The sequence below is a fragment of the Panthera onca genome, chromosome X, assembly GCF_046562875.1.
Source record: "Panthera onca isolate mPanOnc1 chromosome X, mPanOnc1 haplotype 2, whole genome shotgun sequence".
Taxonomy (NCBI): Eukaryota; Metazoa; Chordata; class Mammalia; order Carnivora; family Felidae; genus Panthera; species Panthera onca.
In genome coordinates this window covers 89,032,127-89,047,983 of record NC_138357.1, presented here as the reverse complement: position 1 = coordinate 89,047,983, position 15,857 = coordinate 89,032,127, and the positions used below count along the sequence as shown (strand labels likewise).

The 15,857-nt window shown below is 47.9% G+C and overlaps 1 protein-coding gene across 1 annotated transcript in view; it reads right to left on the bottom strand.

Annotated features, from left to right (window-relative positions):
* SLC9A7 (solute carrier family 9 member A7) overlaps positions 1-15,857 on the bottom strand; it is a 136,874-nt gene that overhangs the window by 41,520 nt on the left and 79,497 nt on the right. The window contains exons 6-12 of the mRNA XM_081793224.1: positions 12,553-12,658; positions 12,084-12,213; positions 10,227-10,359; positions 8,988-9,076; positions 8,782-8,895; positions 6,233-6,344; positions 2,528-2,681 (exon numbers count right to left, since the gene is read on the bottom strand). Coding sequence (XP_081649350.1) covers positions 2,528-2,681; positions 6,233-6,344; positions 8,782-8,895; positions 8,988-9,076; positions 10,227-10,359; positions 12,084-12,213; positions 12,553-12,658 — 838 coding nt within the window. The remainder of the gene's footprint in view (positions 1-2,527; positions 2,682-6,232; positions 6,345-8,781; positions 8,896-8,987; positions 9,077-10,226; positions 10,360-12,083; positions 12,214-12,552; positions 12,659-15,857) is intronic.

The following is a 15,857-nucleotide window of genomic DNA, read 5'->3' as shown; positions in this document are numbered from 1 at the left end:
TCTCTCTCTGCCCCTCCCCCGTTCAAGCACTTGCTCTCTCTCTCTCAAAAATAAACATTTAAAAAAAAGAAGATAACACAGAATGAAATCTTCACGGCCTAGGGCTTGACGGAGAGTCCTTACATATAACACCAAAGGCACGATGTGTAAAAGGGAAAAAAAAAGATAAACTGCACTCCCTCAAAACTAAAACTTCTGTTCTTCGATGACTCTACTAGAAGGATTAAAAGACAAGCTACAGACTGGGAGAAAATATTTGCAAAGCACATCTCTGAGAAAAGACTAGTATCTATAATAAACAAAGAACACTCAGAACTCAATAAAAAAAACCCAAACAATCTGATTAGAAAATAGATGAGAAGTGTGAACAGGTGTTTCACCGAGGAAGACAGATGAATGGCAAATGGGCACATGAAGAGATGTTCAACATCATCGGTCATTAGAGGAATGCACATGAAGGCCACGGGGAGGTTTCCCCACCCACCTGTTAGAACAACTACAATGACAAATGGTGGTTAACACCAAATGCTGGCGAGGAGGCGGGGGAACTAGATCTCTCGTACACCCGGTCACACACACACTCATTTCCGGGCCCCTCAGTGTGTGCTATGTTCTGGGTGCTATCTATATGTTACATCAGTATTTCCACAACACAACAGTGATTATATTTGTACACGTACGGCTCGTGTGCCTCATGGAAAGCTGCCCACACTCTCAGCTCTGGGTAGGGCAGTTTTAATGGCCCGGTTTAGAAAAGGGTTACCAGAACTGCAAAATGTCCCCAGTCACCTCTCTACTCTCAGTGGAAAAGTATTCAGTCGTATCTGTGTGGGGTGGGGGAGGGTGGCAGGAGGAAAAGGGGACTTATAAATGAGCAGGAAAACCAAACAGGATTTCCTCAGGCTCTGAGCATCCAGGGTACCTACGGAGTGCCCCAACAGGAGCAGAACGTCACCTCGGAGGTCACCGAATGCAAAGATCCTCAACTGTGTGCGGGGGACAAGCCTCCTCTCTTGCGCTTATTCTTACACAGAACGAAGATGGCGCCGTCTTGGGTCTCAGAGTTAGCGCCAAAAATCTGTCCATTTTCTTCTTCAGGTTTGTATTCCCACAATGAATTATTTTCCCTAGAGACTCGTGCCAGGAGCTCGAAATTCTCATCACCCCCCATTTCACGACGCGGCGCCAGTCCCCAACACAGCCGACCTTCTTAAGGTTAAGGCTGTGGACTGTGTGGCAAGACTGCCCGGGTTCAAGTCCCAGCTCATCCACCGAAAGCTCTGTGGCCCGGGCAAGTTATTGCCAGCATCGCAAGTGTTAGCTATGATACGACTGTCTCTGACCCCCCACCCCTCTCCCCGCTAGGTTCTGCAGACCCACCAGGATGCGAGGCTGAGACTCGCTAGCCCAGAAATGGTGGGGCTGGCAGGCGCCAAGCCCAGGAACCCCTGCCCGCCATCGATACAAAAGTCCCTGATGGTGGGGGAGACTGTTCTCTCAAATTCCAGCTTTCTCCCAAGTTCCACGTGTCCCCCTCACCCTAAGGATGACTACGAGATCTTTGTAGGTCCTCTCTCCTCCCAAGGTAGGTATGCTGGACACCGTTAGGCCAGTGCGCTCTGTATTCCAGAGAAGGGAGTAGGAACGAAAGGCCAGGAGAGAAAGGAAGAAACAGTGCCACCTTGTGGCTTTTCGGAGGATCCTTCACACCTAAGCACTGCTCCAGTGCTTTCCTCTTTCTGCTGGCATTCAACCTCTGCAGACCCAAAACTGAGGGGCGCGGTGGGAGCCCCTCCGGGGAGGCAGAACTTCACGTCCAGGAGAACCGAGGCCCAAAGATGTGAAGGGCTTGCCTTGAACCAGAGCCGGGGTTAGGCTCTGGGGCTCTTGACCCCTGCTCCAGGCTCCTCTGTCCCCTAAGGAGCTGGGGGCGCAGAAGCACACTCTGGAATCCAAACCCTCTTTGAAACAAAATCAAATTTAGGTCAGTTGCTCTCTCTCCCGACACAGCTGCCAAACCACAGGCAGGGGACATCCATGAGGCTGCAACAAATAAGGGTTACGCAGGAAATGCCACGCCTCTTTTGTGCGCTCAAGCGAGAGGAGACACGGTTTCCTCTGAAAAACAAAACCCTAATTGCCTCTTTTTGTTTCTCGTTATCATCTGAAGCGGATGAGCTTCTTTTGAAGGCCGCAGGTTTGATTTCAGAGGAATGTCAAATGCCAGACTCTGCCAGCAGCTTTGAGGCTTTTGAATTCTGGCCCTGTCGCTGTTCCAGCAAGGTCCAGGTGTTTCTAACGCCCCGTGTGTCTGTACTCACAAACATTTTACATGGCAACCCTTTTTCTCATGGAAAACTCAATACTCTGACTTTTCAGTTATTGCTTTTTATTTTTAAGCCCTCCCGCAAACCCACAACAACAACAACAACAAACCTAAAAACCTTCCATGTACTGAGCTGTCTCCCCCTGTGTGTGAGCACAGGGACACAGTCAGACGCAAAACTGGCCGTGCTTTCAAACTGACCTTATGTTAAGCCACGACAGCATGGGTGTTGTGCCTCCGCCAATGATCCAGACAGTGAAGAAGACGATGAGGAGGGTGGTCGTGAACATCATCTGGCGAGCGTAGGATGCCGTGTCGCGGATGGCCAGCGCAAATGCCATCGCGCCCCTGAGGCCTGCGGGGACCAGAGAGGAAGATCTGGTTATAAGGGCGGATGACAATGTGTCCTCAGATCCGTTGCTGCCACTCAGGGCTAATAAACTATAACATCCACGTATGTTTCGGGAGCCAAACTGTCTTATTCAGAAAGAAGGACCTTAAGGGAATGTGGTTTTCTCTTGTTTGAAGTCTTCTTTTGCAAAATGCCCAAATGCGATGAGAAAAACACTGCACTACTTTGTCCGGCACATTCTAGAACAATAACACTCTTATTACGGAGATCATTCTCCTGCTAGTAACATGAAATAAAAAGAAAGATAAATAAGAACTAATGAATATAAGCTCTCTAGGTCTGTGATTCATTATAAACTGAAGTAAGAGGCTAGGTCTGAATACATCAAATACATATTTGTGATCTGTGTCCCAGGACCCACAGAGCAGCCTAGCATTTCCTTAGCAAAGCTACACAGAGAAGTAACAATACAACCCGATCTACGTCAAGCGTTGGCAATTTTTTTCTGTAAAGGGTCAGATAATAAATATTTTAGGCTTTGGGGGTCAAGAGGAAAAATCAAGGCTATTTTGTAGGTACTTACATAGAAGAGAAAAGCAAAAAAAAGAAAAAACAAACCCAAATTTCTACCAAATCTTATGGGCAAAAACCAAAAAGAGAATAATAACAACACAGTATAACGTGTTGTGATATAGGTGAATTCTTTTGGAGGACTATATTTCACTTAATTGGATTTCAAAGTTAGTGTCCTCTATCGTCAAATAGATTGTAAATGTCCATCTGTAAAAGCCACTCTTAGCCGTGGAGTATATGAAAATACACAACGGCCAGATTTGGCCCAGGGGATGTAGTCTGCTGGCCCTTTTTCTACATTAACGGGTATTAAGGCTAAGCGCCAAACACACGGTGAGTACAGCATAGCCTGGAACGAAGTTGAGTCATGATATTGGACATCTGAAACTAATATAACACTATGTGTCAACTATCCTAAAAAAACAACCCTGGGAGATAGAAATTAAATGTACATAGTTAAGTATATTCATCTTTGCGTTTAAGTTTCAGAGCAGATGCTGTGACCTACAGAGTGCAACACTCACAAAGGAACTGAAACAGCACTGAATTTTTTTAAATGTTTTATTATTTATTTTTGAGAGAGAGAGAGCGCACGAGCGAGTGGGGGAGGGGCAGAGAGAGAGGGAGACACAGACTTCGAAGCGGGCTCTGAGCTGTCAGCACAGAGTCCGACGCGGGGCTCGAACCCACAAGCCTGGAGATCATGATCTGAGCCAAGGTCAGACGCTTAACTGACTGAGCCACCCAGGTTAATATATATTCACAAATATTTGTTCTCCTTTTATGCGAGTTCTCATATTTTCATCTTATGCTAGATTTTAATTACATTTAATAAAATGCTGTTTGCTTAAAAGATTAAGCTCCCACATTTTAATGTTTACCTTTCTAAGTTCTTTTGTTCCTTCTTCATACTAATGCTCACCATTTATTTTACGGTAAAGGCCGAATCCGTGGTCTTTAATAGACATCTGGTATAAGTTCCTATTCACCTTTGGCCAGACTGTGTATATTATATGAGAGAATAAAAAGCAATACCCACTGTATCTGTTTGCATATTCTCCCACCTTTCCTAACAGTTTGGTAAATTCCCTCATCTGCGAGCTTCACAATTCACTAAAACATGATTCAAAAAAAGTTACATCAAAGGGGCACTTGGGTGGCTCAGTTGGTTAAGCAAGCATTCGACTCTCGCTTTCAGCTCAGGTCATGATCTTGCGGTTCGTGAGTTCAAGCCCCGCCCTGGGCTCTGCGCTGGTAGTGCGGAGCCTGCCTGGGAGTCCCTCTCCCTCTCTCACTGCCCCTCCCCTGCTTGCTCTCTCTCTTTCTCTCTCCCGAGATAAATAAATAAACTTTAAAAAAGAGTTACGTTAAAAAACAGAGCCAAGTTAATGTTTTCTATTAATCCGTACTTGGGAAATAACACAGACATCTCGATTGCCCTATAGCCAGCTTCATCACCGATGAGTACTTCGGCCTTTAAAGGGATGTTGTCTCAAAGAAGAAAAGTTAGGGGTCAGGGAGAGACAACGTGTGCTGCATTGTCTGGAGTTCCTTTTGATGGCGACATTGTTCCCAGCAGGAAATAATCTTTATAGGAGATGCCTTTAAACAGCACTGTGTACTGCCTTTTAGTCCAGAAAACAGTGGACATATTTTATCTTGGTGAATGAGTTCTTTCCAACTCATCTTGCTCTTCTCCACTAGAACTTTCTCTTTTAGGGGGGAAGGGGGTGCCTGGGTGGCTCAGTCGGTTAAGTGTCTGACTTTGGCTCAGGTCATGATCTTGCCGTTCGTGAGTTTGAGCCCCACACCGAGCTCTGTGCTGGCAGTCAGCTCAGAGCCTGGAGCCTGCTTCGGATTCTGTGTCTCCCTCTCTCTGCCCCTCTGGCCCCCCCCCCCCAAATAAATAAATGTTAAAAATTTTTTAAAAGAACTTTCTTTTTTCTAATGTTTATTTTTGAGGGAGAGAGCACAAGCAGGGGAGGGGCAAACAGAGAGTCAGAGAGGCAGACAGACAGACAGACAGCTCTGGTGGAGAAGAGCAAGATGAGTTGGAGAGAACTCATTCACCAAGATAAACTTAAAATATGTCCACTATTTTCTGTCCTTTCTCGCCTCAGCGGCTTCTGCACACTTCTCAGCTCTAGAGTGGAGAGGGGGGCATCTGGGAGACAGTATAAATCAAGCAGAATTACCACGGCCATTAACTTCCGGTTTGGGGCTCATCTTTGCTTACCCAAGTGAATTTTATTTTTTGCCTCACGGGAAGTTGGAGCTAGGAGGAAGCTCAACAATTAGCTCAATTTCATTATTTTCCAAGAGTGGATACTGCAGCTGGGAGGTACTGAGTGACGTGGCCTGTGTTCTTTCTCATTAAAGGCCCATCTCTCGGGGCACCCGGGTGGCTCAGTCAGTTAAGCGTCCGACTTTGGCTCAGGTCATGATCTCGCGGTCTGTGAGTTCAAGCCCCGCATCGGGCTCTGTGCTGACAGCTCGGAGCCTGGAGCCTGCTTCGGACTCTGTGTCTCCCTCTCTCTCTGCCCCTCCCCTGTTCATGCTCTGTCTCTGTCTCTCTCTCTCTCTCAAAAATAAATAAACATTAAAAGAAATTTTTTTAGAACAGACCTATCTCCCTTCTAATTTTAGGTCTGGAGCCCTTCTGGAAGATTAAGGCTTATGCACATCAACTAGAAAACAATCAAGCACTTTAAATACTCCTATACCGCCAGGCCCCGTGGGCGGTAGAGATAAACATGAAGACGCGGCTGTTTTGGGGGAGAATGTTCACATTTGGTAGTGTGGTTTGCAAAATCGATATTACCTCTGTGTGACGCGTAGGTCGGTCTACTCAGCACTGTGGGAGAATGCAAAAAGAACCAGGAATTTTAACTTCTTTTTACGAACCTTATCCATCATAGTTTAGTCACGCTGACACGCCTGCCGAAGAAAGCTCATTTTCTTTACGTTCCCGGGGCTTTTACCTGAAAACATCATCATGTGTTGAAAGTTCCAGCCAATCTTATGCCTTCTGCCCAAGTTGAGGAAGAAGGAGAGCGGGTAGATGTGTGCAGCTCGGCCCAGGAAGATGGCAACCTGACCACCAGGTGGAGGTTAAGGGCCCAACGGGTTTCTAGAACGGCAGCTTCGCCCGGCCTCTGGTGGAGCAGAGAATTTTAGGAATGCTGGGACACCCTGTGACCAGGAGCTAACCGCACCACGATCAGGAGGGATGCGCAAGGCAGCCGGGCTAGACCCGGTGCCCTCGGAACGCGTGTCAGCTACAAGCAGGACGCAGGTGGCCACCTTTCCCGACCTCCTGGCTCACAGAGGTAATGCCTAGCCTGCTAGACGCACTGTTGGAACTTCTTGATTTAATTAAGCGGGTGTGGACCAAGACTCCCCCCTATCTACACCTAAGCCGAGGAGCCCTGGCAGGGGTGGGGAGTTGAGAGGAGCAAACAGTGGCTTGGGCTCCGTTAGAAGAAGGAAAGTCATGAGGCGCCTGGGTGGCTCAGTCGGTTAAGCGTCCGACTTCAGCTCAGGTCACGATCTCGCGGTCCGTGAGTTCGAGCCCTGCGTCGGGCTCTGGGCTGAGATGGCTCAGAGCCTGGAGCCTGCTTCTGATTCTGTGTCTCCCTCTCTCTCTGCCCCTCCCCCGTTCATGCTCTGTCTCTCTCTGTCTCAAAAATAAATAAAACGTTAAAAAAAATATATAAAAAAAATTTAAAAAAAAAGAAGAAGGAAAGTCACGAGAAGAACAAATCTCTAACCCGTGGGTCAAGAGCTCATAAGCTTTAGTCAGAAGTAAACAGGAGGGGCTCGAAATGACCAGGAAGATGCTACGGCTAAGAGGTGTGGAAACTTGGGAGCACTTGGGACACTTCAGATGCATTCATGCCCTCCCAAGCCTCAAGAGGGGGTAGATGTCTTTACCCGGGTGGCTCAGATGTCTTTTTGGAGGCATGAGCCCATGGAGGCAGAGGAGTGTGGCAAGCGAAAAATTCAGGGAAACGGGCCATTCATCACTCGCTGAGTGGAGAACAGAGCCCGGCAGGGAGCCACATGCTGTCCTGGTTACAGGAGGAAACTGCCATGGGACCCGCGGGGACCGGGAGCTTCCGTTCCAGCTGAGTGCCAGCTGCCCAGGGCTGCAGCTGTTTCAGACAGAAGCCAGGGCGGAACTGTCCTCTGCCTTCTCCAGGGTAAAGGACGGACTGTTTTTCTGCTTTTAGCTTTTTTTTTTGTTTTCTCCTTTGGTGTTGTGTTGTGTTCTTTCGAACGGCAGGAAAACAGGTAGCACTCAGAAAGCTCGATTCCATCCCAGAAGCCAGGCAACCGTCCTCCAGTGGGAAGTGGCCTTTGAGATTCCCAGGGGACCCGTCTTGCGCCCCCTGCCCCCCCGCGAGGCCCTCATCTGCAAACAAGAGCGGTGCTCTCACTATCCCTTGCAGGATGCTGTGCCAGGAATACAAATCCAGGAGGCATGTGAGGAGGTCTTTCTGAATCGAGAATAAAAACACTGATCCCCTTAGATTTGCAGCTGTCACTCTGGTGAGTGTATAAACCCGAGAAAGGAGCCCCGGTGGAAGCCGATTAACACTCTAACTGGAAGGCCTCCACGTGGCATTGGGCCACTTATCGCTAATCTAGCTGCTTGGTGAGGGTCAGCTATGCCTGCACCATAAACGAAAAGCCCAGAAGAGAAAAACGCTTTTTTTTTTTTTTTTTTTTTTTAAGGTTACCCACGAGGCTTCAGAAAAGGCAAGAGTATGGGCATCTGGGTGGCTCAGTTGGTTGAGCGTCCGACTTCGGCTCGGCTCATGATCCCGCGGTTCGCGGGTTCGAGCCCTGCGCCGGGCTCTCCGCTGATGGCGCAGAGCCCAGAGCCTGCTTTGGATTCTCTCTCAAAATAAATAATAAACATTAAAAATTTTCTTACAAAAGGAAAAGGCAAGTGCAAATGCCCAGCAATAGGGGACTCCAGCTCCAGGCTGAGCTAGATCACTCCAGTTCCAAGGCCCTCCTGACTTGAGAGAAGCCAATCCCCTAAACTGTGTGTCTCTTCCAAAACCTGTGCTCACAGTGGAACTGAGTCAAGGAAATGAGTATTTTTCCATTTTGTGGTCTCTTCCTTTCCTTGTTTTTTTTTCCCCCCTTAGGGGGGGAAAAAACGTCTTTTCCACAGTGAGCTGTCACGGTAGGGATGCTCCCGTGAAAGCGTGCTTATAACGCCTGCGGGCTTCTCTGGGCAGCCAGAGGAAAGGCTGCTCGCTCCCATGTGCAGCTGGGAGCAAGACTAACAGAACCTTCGGGTCTTCGGAACTGGGAACCTCCTGGATTGGGATTCGTGCAGCACTGAAGTAAAAACGATTTGGGGACTGATGCAGATCCTGAAATACGTTTAGGTCTACGAACCCACGTAAGCCTTCTTTTTTCTCATCATGAAAACACCATGAACTAGCTTCCCCAGCGGCGGTCGCCTGTCCACGCAGAAAACAGCAGAACCACACACACACACAAAAAAGGATACAAAAGCTCCAATGATGAAAACGGGGCTGAAGACATGCTTCTGGAAGGTAAAGAGAGCCAGGCCCATGTAGGAGAAGATGAAGTTCTCTGCCAGGAAGTGTAACACCTCAAAGAGCTGCACAGAAAGGGAAAAGGAAGCCATAAGTCGTGTGGGCCCCCTCCCTGCTAGTCACAGGGCACTCATGAGGACCCAGGGCCTGCTCTCACCTGCTTCGTTCGACTTCTTGATTCCACCGACAGATTGTTGTAGGTGTAATGAGCCTGCGTGATGCCACAGAAAAGGACAGCCACAACGCCTGGGGAGGGGTGGTTAAAAAAGAAAAAAAAAATCAATGATGAAATAAAAAAGGAAGCAGGAAAAAAATCCCCGCTGAAACAAAAAAGTTAGGGTAGGCCCAACATATCCAGCTACTGGAACAGTTTGGAAAAGTTTCCTATTCCTGAAGGTTCCCCCTGCCCCCACCACTCCTACCAACCTTTCCTTCTTCTCATTCTGCCCGCCTTCAAAGCCAAGGTCCTTGACTTCCCTTCTTGCTACAGTTTTAAGGGCATTCTCTCCCCCTCCTCTAAACTGCCCCCAAATTTGGCATTTAGTGTTCATTTCTTCAAAGAGGCCATGAGGGCCCATCATGCCCTTTTGTCCTGTTCCTCTAGGTTCTCAGAAGCCAGGGATTTTCATTCCAGGCAAACGCTTTCTGTTTTTGCCTCGTCTAGGGCTTGAGACCAAATGGATCCAGGGTACCGTTCCATTTATCCGAGCCTTCATTACCTCGATTTCTGATTAATGGTAACTATTTTGTTGTGCAAGACAGCTGACACGGGGGCCTTTGCCTATACATTTACAGATAACTGTCAAGTTTTAAAGAACTGGGATATTTTACAATGCTGCCTATAAATGCATGTTGCACTATTTTGAAAAGAGGATAAAAGGGCTCCCCCAACTACCTGGCTCATGTATAGTAATTGTACTTGATTTTCTAGTGGAAAATTTCAGGGATTTAATAAAAATGTTTATTTATTTTTGAGAGTGAGCGAGCAGCGGAGGACCAGAGAGAGGGGGGGACAAAGGATCCGAAGTGGGCTTTGTGCTGTCAGCAGAGAGCCTGACGTGGGGCTCGAACCCACAAACTGTGAGATCACGACCTGAGCTGAAGTCAGACGCTTAACTGACTGAGCTACTCAGGTGCTCCTGTGATATTCTTTTCTTTTCTTTTTTCTTTTCTTTTCTTTCTTTTCTTTCTTTCTTTCCTTTCTTTCTTTCTCTTTCTCTCTCTTTCTTTCTTTCTTTCCTTTTCTTTTCTTTTTTGACGAGAGATTGTGAGGTGCTAAAACCACACGGTTACTTACTCTAATAATTCATGAAACTGACGTCATAAAAAAACAACACTGAAACACAGCCACCGCTACAGTAAGGGGAAGGGCAGCCCAAGGGTAGTGTGAACCCACCTGTAAAGCCACAGGCTTCCGCCAAAAGGAACGTGCTCCAGGACATCAGGAAGAAGAGTGCCGTCTCCAGGAGGGGGAAGCAGTGCAGCTTGGTGAACTTGGTCACGTGGGCCCCACCCGTCAAGGAACTCGGCTCCAGGAACAAGTTATCAGGGCCACCAAGAACCACGCTCCATCAGCCCGGGACTCCCCTCCCCCTCCCTAAGGGCTATCCTTTCCCTCCAACGCTTCTTTTGGGGGCCCCACAGCTGCTGCTCGGTTCTTAAAGTCATAAAAACTGAGTTCTTTCTAGCAGGAAAGAGGTTACTGAGGGCTGGGAGAGAGGAGAAAGCGGGATACCGTTTCTTGGCTCCACGGTTTCTGTCTGGGATGATGCAAAGGTTCCGAAAACAGACAGAGGGGATGCTTACACAATGTGGACGCATGTAATGCCACCGAGGTGGACACTGAAAAGTGGTTACAGGGGCAAATTGTGTTATAGGTATTTTATCGCAATTAAAAAAAAACAAACAAACCAATAATGTAGCATACCGAAAATGAAATGGGGTGAATGGCACGGTACGTGAATTTTATCTTAATAAAGCTGTCTTTAGAAATCGAACTTTCTAAGGAAACCAGAAAGAGGTCTTCTGTGCTCTTTGCAATGCCCCCTGGCTCTGAGGGGCACGATCTTGGCCTGAGGGGTGACTGGCAGGTCAGTCTTAGCAGTGCCGGGGGGTGGGGGGGGTACCACAGGCAGGCCGGGGGAGAGTAGGCCAGTGAGACTCTGACCTCTGTGGGCCACCAAGACCAGAGCTCACAGCAGGTGTCTCATGAAGGCATGACACACTAAAAAAAAAGAAAAAGAAAGCACACCCCCAGGGGCAACTACAAGGTGCTTGTGTCACTTTTTGGGACCAGAGATTGCCCTCATAGCACTGCCCTTCCACAGTGGTCCAGCATGGAACTATCTCACGAGTGCTTTCACCAAACAGTGGAAGTCCCCGGGGCATCTAAAGGGCCTCTGTGAAGAAAGCAACTGGATCCGCGCCATCCAATATGGCAGCCGCTAGCCACACGTGGCTGAACGCGTGGCGTGTGGCTAGTCTGAACTGAGATACGCGGGAAGCGCAAAATATGTGCCACGTCTCAAAGATTTAATATACAAATGAATGTATAAAGTCTCATTGATAATTTGTACAATGATCGGAGGCTGAGACGATGCGGCCGGCACGTGCGGCTCCCGTTACCTTGTACTGGGCAGTGGCGCCGTCGAAAGATATGACGAAGGACAGGCAGCACACCTGCCCGGGGGCCGCCTGCTCATTCCACACTGTGCTTTTACGTCGCTTGGTGGGTGTTTAACTCAAGATGATACCATCCTTCGCTTGAGGGAGGCCACCTTGCAGTAATTCCCACCAATGGCCGCAGGTGGTTGCGGCCACAGTAGCCGGCGTGACCCGTAACAGTAGGTGGCAGTGGCGAGCTTGAATCTAAAGTACTTCCCAGCCTGCTCCCTCCCGGCCTCCTGTGTGGTGGTCCCTGACCCCCTGCCTCCTCCTCGCTCTTTTCACCACCACCCCCTAAAGCCAATGTTTTCCCTGAACTCGCATCCCCAACTGGTTCACAGCAGGGAGCCAATGCAAAGGGGGGCACCGAGCTTCGGCCAGAGTCACACTCCCCAACCTTTTCTCGGACTCTTAGCTACACGCTCGACGGTCACGTTTGACCAAAGGGACCCATTTCGGGAGCCTCCAGAAAAAAAAAAAAATCCACCTCTGAAAGGGAGAACCGAGACCTTGTTGTCGCGAGTGCGACAGCACACGATCCTCCCCAGGGCGGGCACGATGACCACAAAAAGGATATTAGAGCCGTCACGACGCCAGTTACGGCTCCCATGGTAAAAGAGCCACTGAATATACCTAGGAAGATGCCCACCGATTTAAAAAAGGCAGCAGCATCAAAGGCATGAGTGTTCAGCCCCGCTGGCTGGTAGGCAACGATAGACCTGGGGTTTAAACAGAAGAGAGAGTTAAAACGGAGTGCACTGTCTTTACACCACGGTCCCCCAAAATACCCACAAACATAGGCATCTACACTCTGCCAAACACTCCCCGTGGTATAATTCATTTCATCCACAGCCATCCTGTCACGCTGGTATCAGCATTCAGATCGCTGCCAAGCGGACAAAGCAACATAACTTTTATCGACCAAGCTGATAAAACCTCATTTAAAAAAACCCAGCCAGTTCAATGTTGAACGCTTTTAAGATAAGCCTCTGAATTTGGCCCAGAGCATTCAGGAAGCCAGACTCTCTCTTCGTCGGGGAAGAAATGCTGTTACTTACGAGGACAGGACAATGGCAACAGCATCATTGAGGACGCTTTCTCCAAACAGGAGTGCGTAGAGGTCCACGTCTGCGTGCAGTTCGTTAAATATCGCCAGTACGGTCACTAAAAATGAGCACAAAGCAAATAAATTCGTCTCAGTTTCTGACTTTAAGCCACTGATGACAAATGCAGAGAGGCAATTCCTGCCTTTGGCGGGACAGGGTGGTTTGGGAGACAGTAAGGGAGTCAAGGACAGGTTGTGTATCTGCGGGATAAATGAAAATGACAGTCTTCCTGGTCTGGATGAGGTCTCATGTGGTGCTTGATTCTAGTAACACTGCACTGCGACTCTGCGCTTTCTACCGCAATCCCATCATGCTTTGAAAATACCGCTATTCCAGAACTTAAGAAAAATAATCACAGTTCGTGTGATCTGGCTCCACTGGTGGGTTGAAATCTCTTTGAAGGCAAAAACCTTGTTTCATTGACCACCGCGTCCCCAGAACCCAGTATAGGTATGGAGAAGGCTTTAGTAAAGGTCTGTGAGATAATGGAAGTCTTCTTTTATGACAGAGCAGATGTCTGTCATAGCTCAGAGTCTTGACATGTCTTAGACATTTAAAAAACAGCTATTCTCCAGGGGTGCCTGGGTGGCTCAGTTGGTTAAGCGCCAGACTTCAGCTCAGGTCATGATCTCATGGTTCATGAGTTTGAGCCCAGAGTCGGGCTCTGTGCTGACAGCTCGGAGCCTGGAGCCTGCTCTGGATTCTGTGTCTCCCTCGCTCTCTGCCCCTATCCCATTCATGCTCTGTCTCTCTCTCAAAAACAAATAAACATTAAAAAAAATTTTTTAGGGGCACCTGGGTGGTTCAGTGGTTGGGTGTCCGACTTTAGCTTGGGTCATGATCTTGTGGTCCGTGGGCTCGGGCCCTGCATCGGGACCTGTGTTGACAGCTTGGAGCCTGGAGCCTGCTTTGGATTCCACATCTCCCTCTCTCTGTACCCCTCCCCCATTCACTCATTCATTCATTCATTCATTCTCTCTCTCTCTCCAGAAAATAAACATTAAAAAAAAATAAAAAAAAATTTTAATGAATAAAAAGCAGCTATTCTCCAGATGAGCAGTTCTCAAACTTTTGGTCTCAGGACTCCTTTATACTCTTAAGGATTATTGAGGCGCCTGACAACCTTTAGTTTTGTGGGCTATAGCTGTCGATAGTTACTGTATTAAGTAAAACAAAAATTTAAATACTTATGCACTTAAAATTACTAACGAACCCATCATATGTTAACGTCCATGTGTGTAATGAAAAATAATTATATTTTCCAAAACAAAACAAACTTAGTGAGAAGAGAGCCACTGTTCTACAGTTTTTCAAATCTCTTTACTATCCAGATTAACGGGAGACAGATGGTTCTCTTATGTTTCTGTGTCCGATCAACAGATAGTCAACACTACATGTTATGTAGCCTCTGGGAAACTCCACAATACTGCACGCTCATGAAAAAAAAAATGGACGTTAAGAAAGACAAATAACGTATTACTATTATTAAATCAGTTTGGACCTTATGCAGACCCCCTGAAAGCTCCTCAACATTCACACCCAACTACCTTCTGCTTTTTTTAAATTTTATTTTAGAGAGAGCACAAGTGAGTGGGGGGCAGAGAGAGGGAGACAGAGGATCTGCGCTGACAGCAGAGGGCTCGATGTGGGGCTTGAACCCATGAAACGCGAGATCATGGCCTGAGCTGAAGTTGGACGTTTAACCGACAGAACCACCCAGGTGCCCCTTATTATTATTTTTTTTATTTGAGAGAGAGAGAGAGAGAGAGAGAGAGAGAGAGAGAAACACGCGTGAGCCGGGGAGAGGGCAGAGGGAGAAAGAGGGAATCCCAAGCCGGCTCCACGCTCAGTATGGGGCTGAATGCCGGGCTCAATCCCGTGACCCTGGGATCATGACCTGAGCTGAAATCAAGAGTTGGATGCTCAACTGACAGCCACCCAGGTTCCCCTAAATTTATTTTTTTTAATGCTTTTTTACATCTCGTTTACTGCCCGGGTTTCTTGTCTGTTTCTTTCTGTAACTCTTTCCATAATGCTCCACTGTTTTACCCCTCTAATTTCTGAGTTTTCCAATCCTGAGATATACAGTTCTTTCATAACCTCTATCGCTTTCTCAATTTCCTTTAGCTTCTATTGGAATATTAGTCTTAGTGTGCTTTGGTACCCGATTTTGCTGATACGACTTAATTATCTGCAACTTTATTACTCAGAAGGGCGATCTTCATTTTTTTCTTACAACATGCTTGCGTCCGATTCACCAATCTGTGTCTGCTGCTCGCTGTTAGGTGAGATGGGAAGACCCAGAATAGCTTTTCTCCTTTCATAGCTCTAGGGCTCCCTCTGCTGGTTTTACATTGAAGTATTGAAAATATGGCCCCTGAGGGTAGCCAACCTCTCAATAATTTTCTTCAAGTGTTTATTTTTTGAGAGAGAGAGAGAGAGAGAGACAGAGCGCAAGCAGGGGAGGGGCAGAGAGAGAGGGAGACATAGAGTCCCAAGCAGGCTCCAGGCTCCAAGCTGTCTGCACAGAGCCTGACACGGGGCTCTTACCCACGAATGCGAGATCATGACCTGAGCTGGGAGTCGGATGCTTAATCAACTGAGCCACCCAGGCGCCCCGCCACCTCCTCAATATTCAATGAAATCTACTTCCTCTGTGTTCTATTGGCATCTGAGCTTGCTTTCTCCTTTAATGCCCTGTCAAGCAGGGCCCGTGGTCCCAGCGGTTCATTTTTAGGGAGTGGCTCTGCCCTTCCAGAGAGATTTTCACCGGGTGTTTTTTTGAGAGCCCTGAGGGCTCAGGTCTCTCTAGCAGCCTCACACCTCCTCCAGTGTCCTCGCCCGTTGTCAGCCACAAATCAGAGCCTGTAAAGCACCTCCCAGCTGTAACGGTTGTTATCCGATATGCCTACAAAGTTCTGTTATCCGATATGCCTACAAAGTTCTTTACTCCAGGCGGGGACCCCTCCTTTTGAGGGTGAATACTTGTAGGAAAGTTCCCTCCTCTTCTCACCTCTGCTTCCTCCTGCACAGCTGCTGTTCAGGTCCCTAAGTCCCCCTGCTGCTGGCAGTTCAATATTTGGGGATTCATGGGCCCTCCGTCAGCTAGCTGGAGCTCTGGTTTTCCTTTTGCTTTCCTGCTTTCTCTATTTCTGTTAAGGGTTAAGGAAGATTCCCAAACTACACTCTCCCCGTCGTGCTTTCCTTTTTAAGTAAGTTTAATTCATTTATAGAGGGGAAGAAAGAAGTGATGTGGA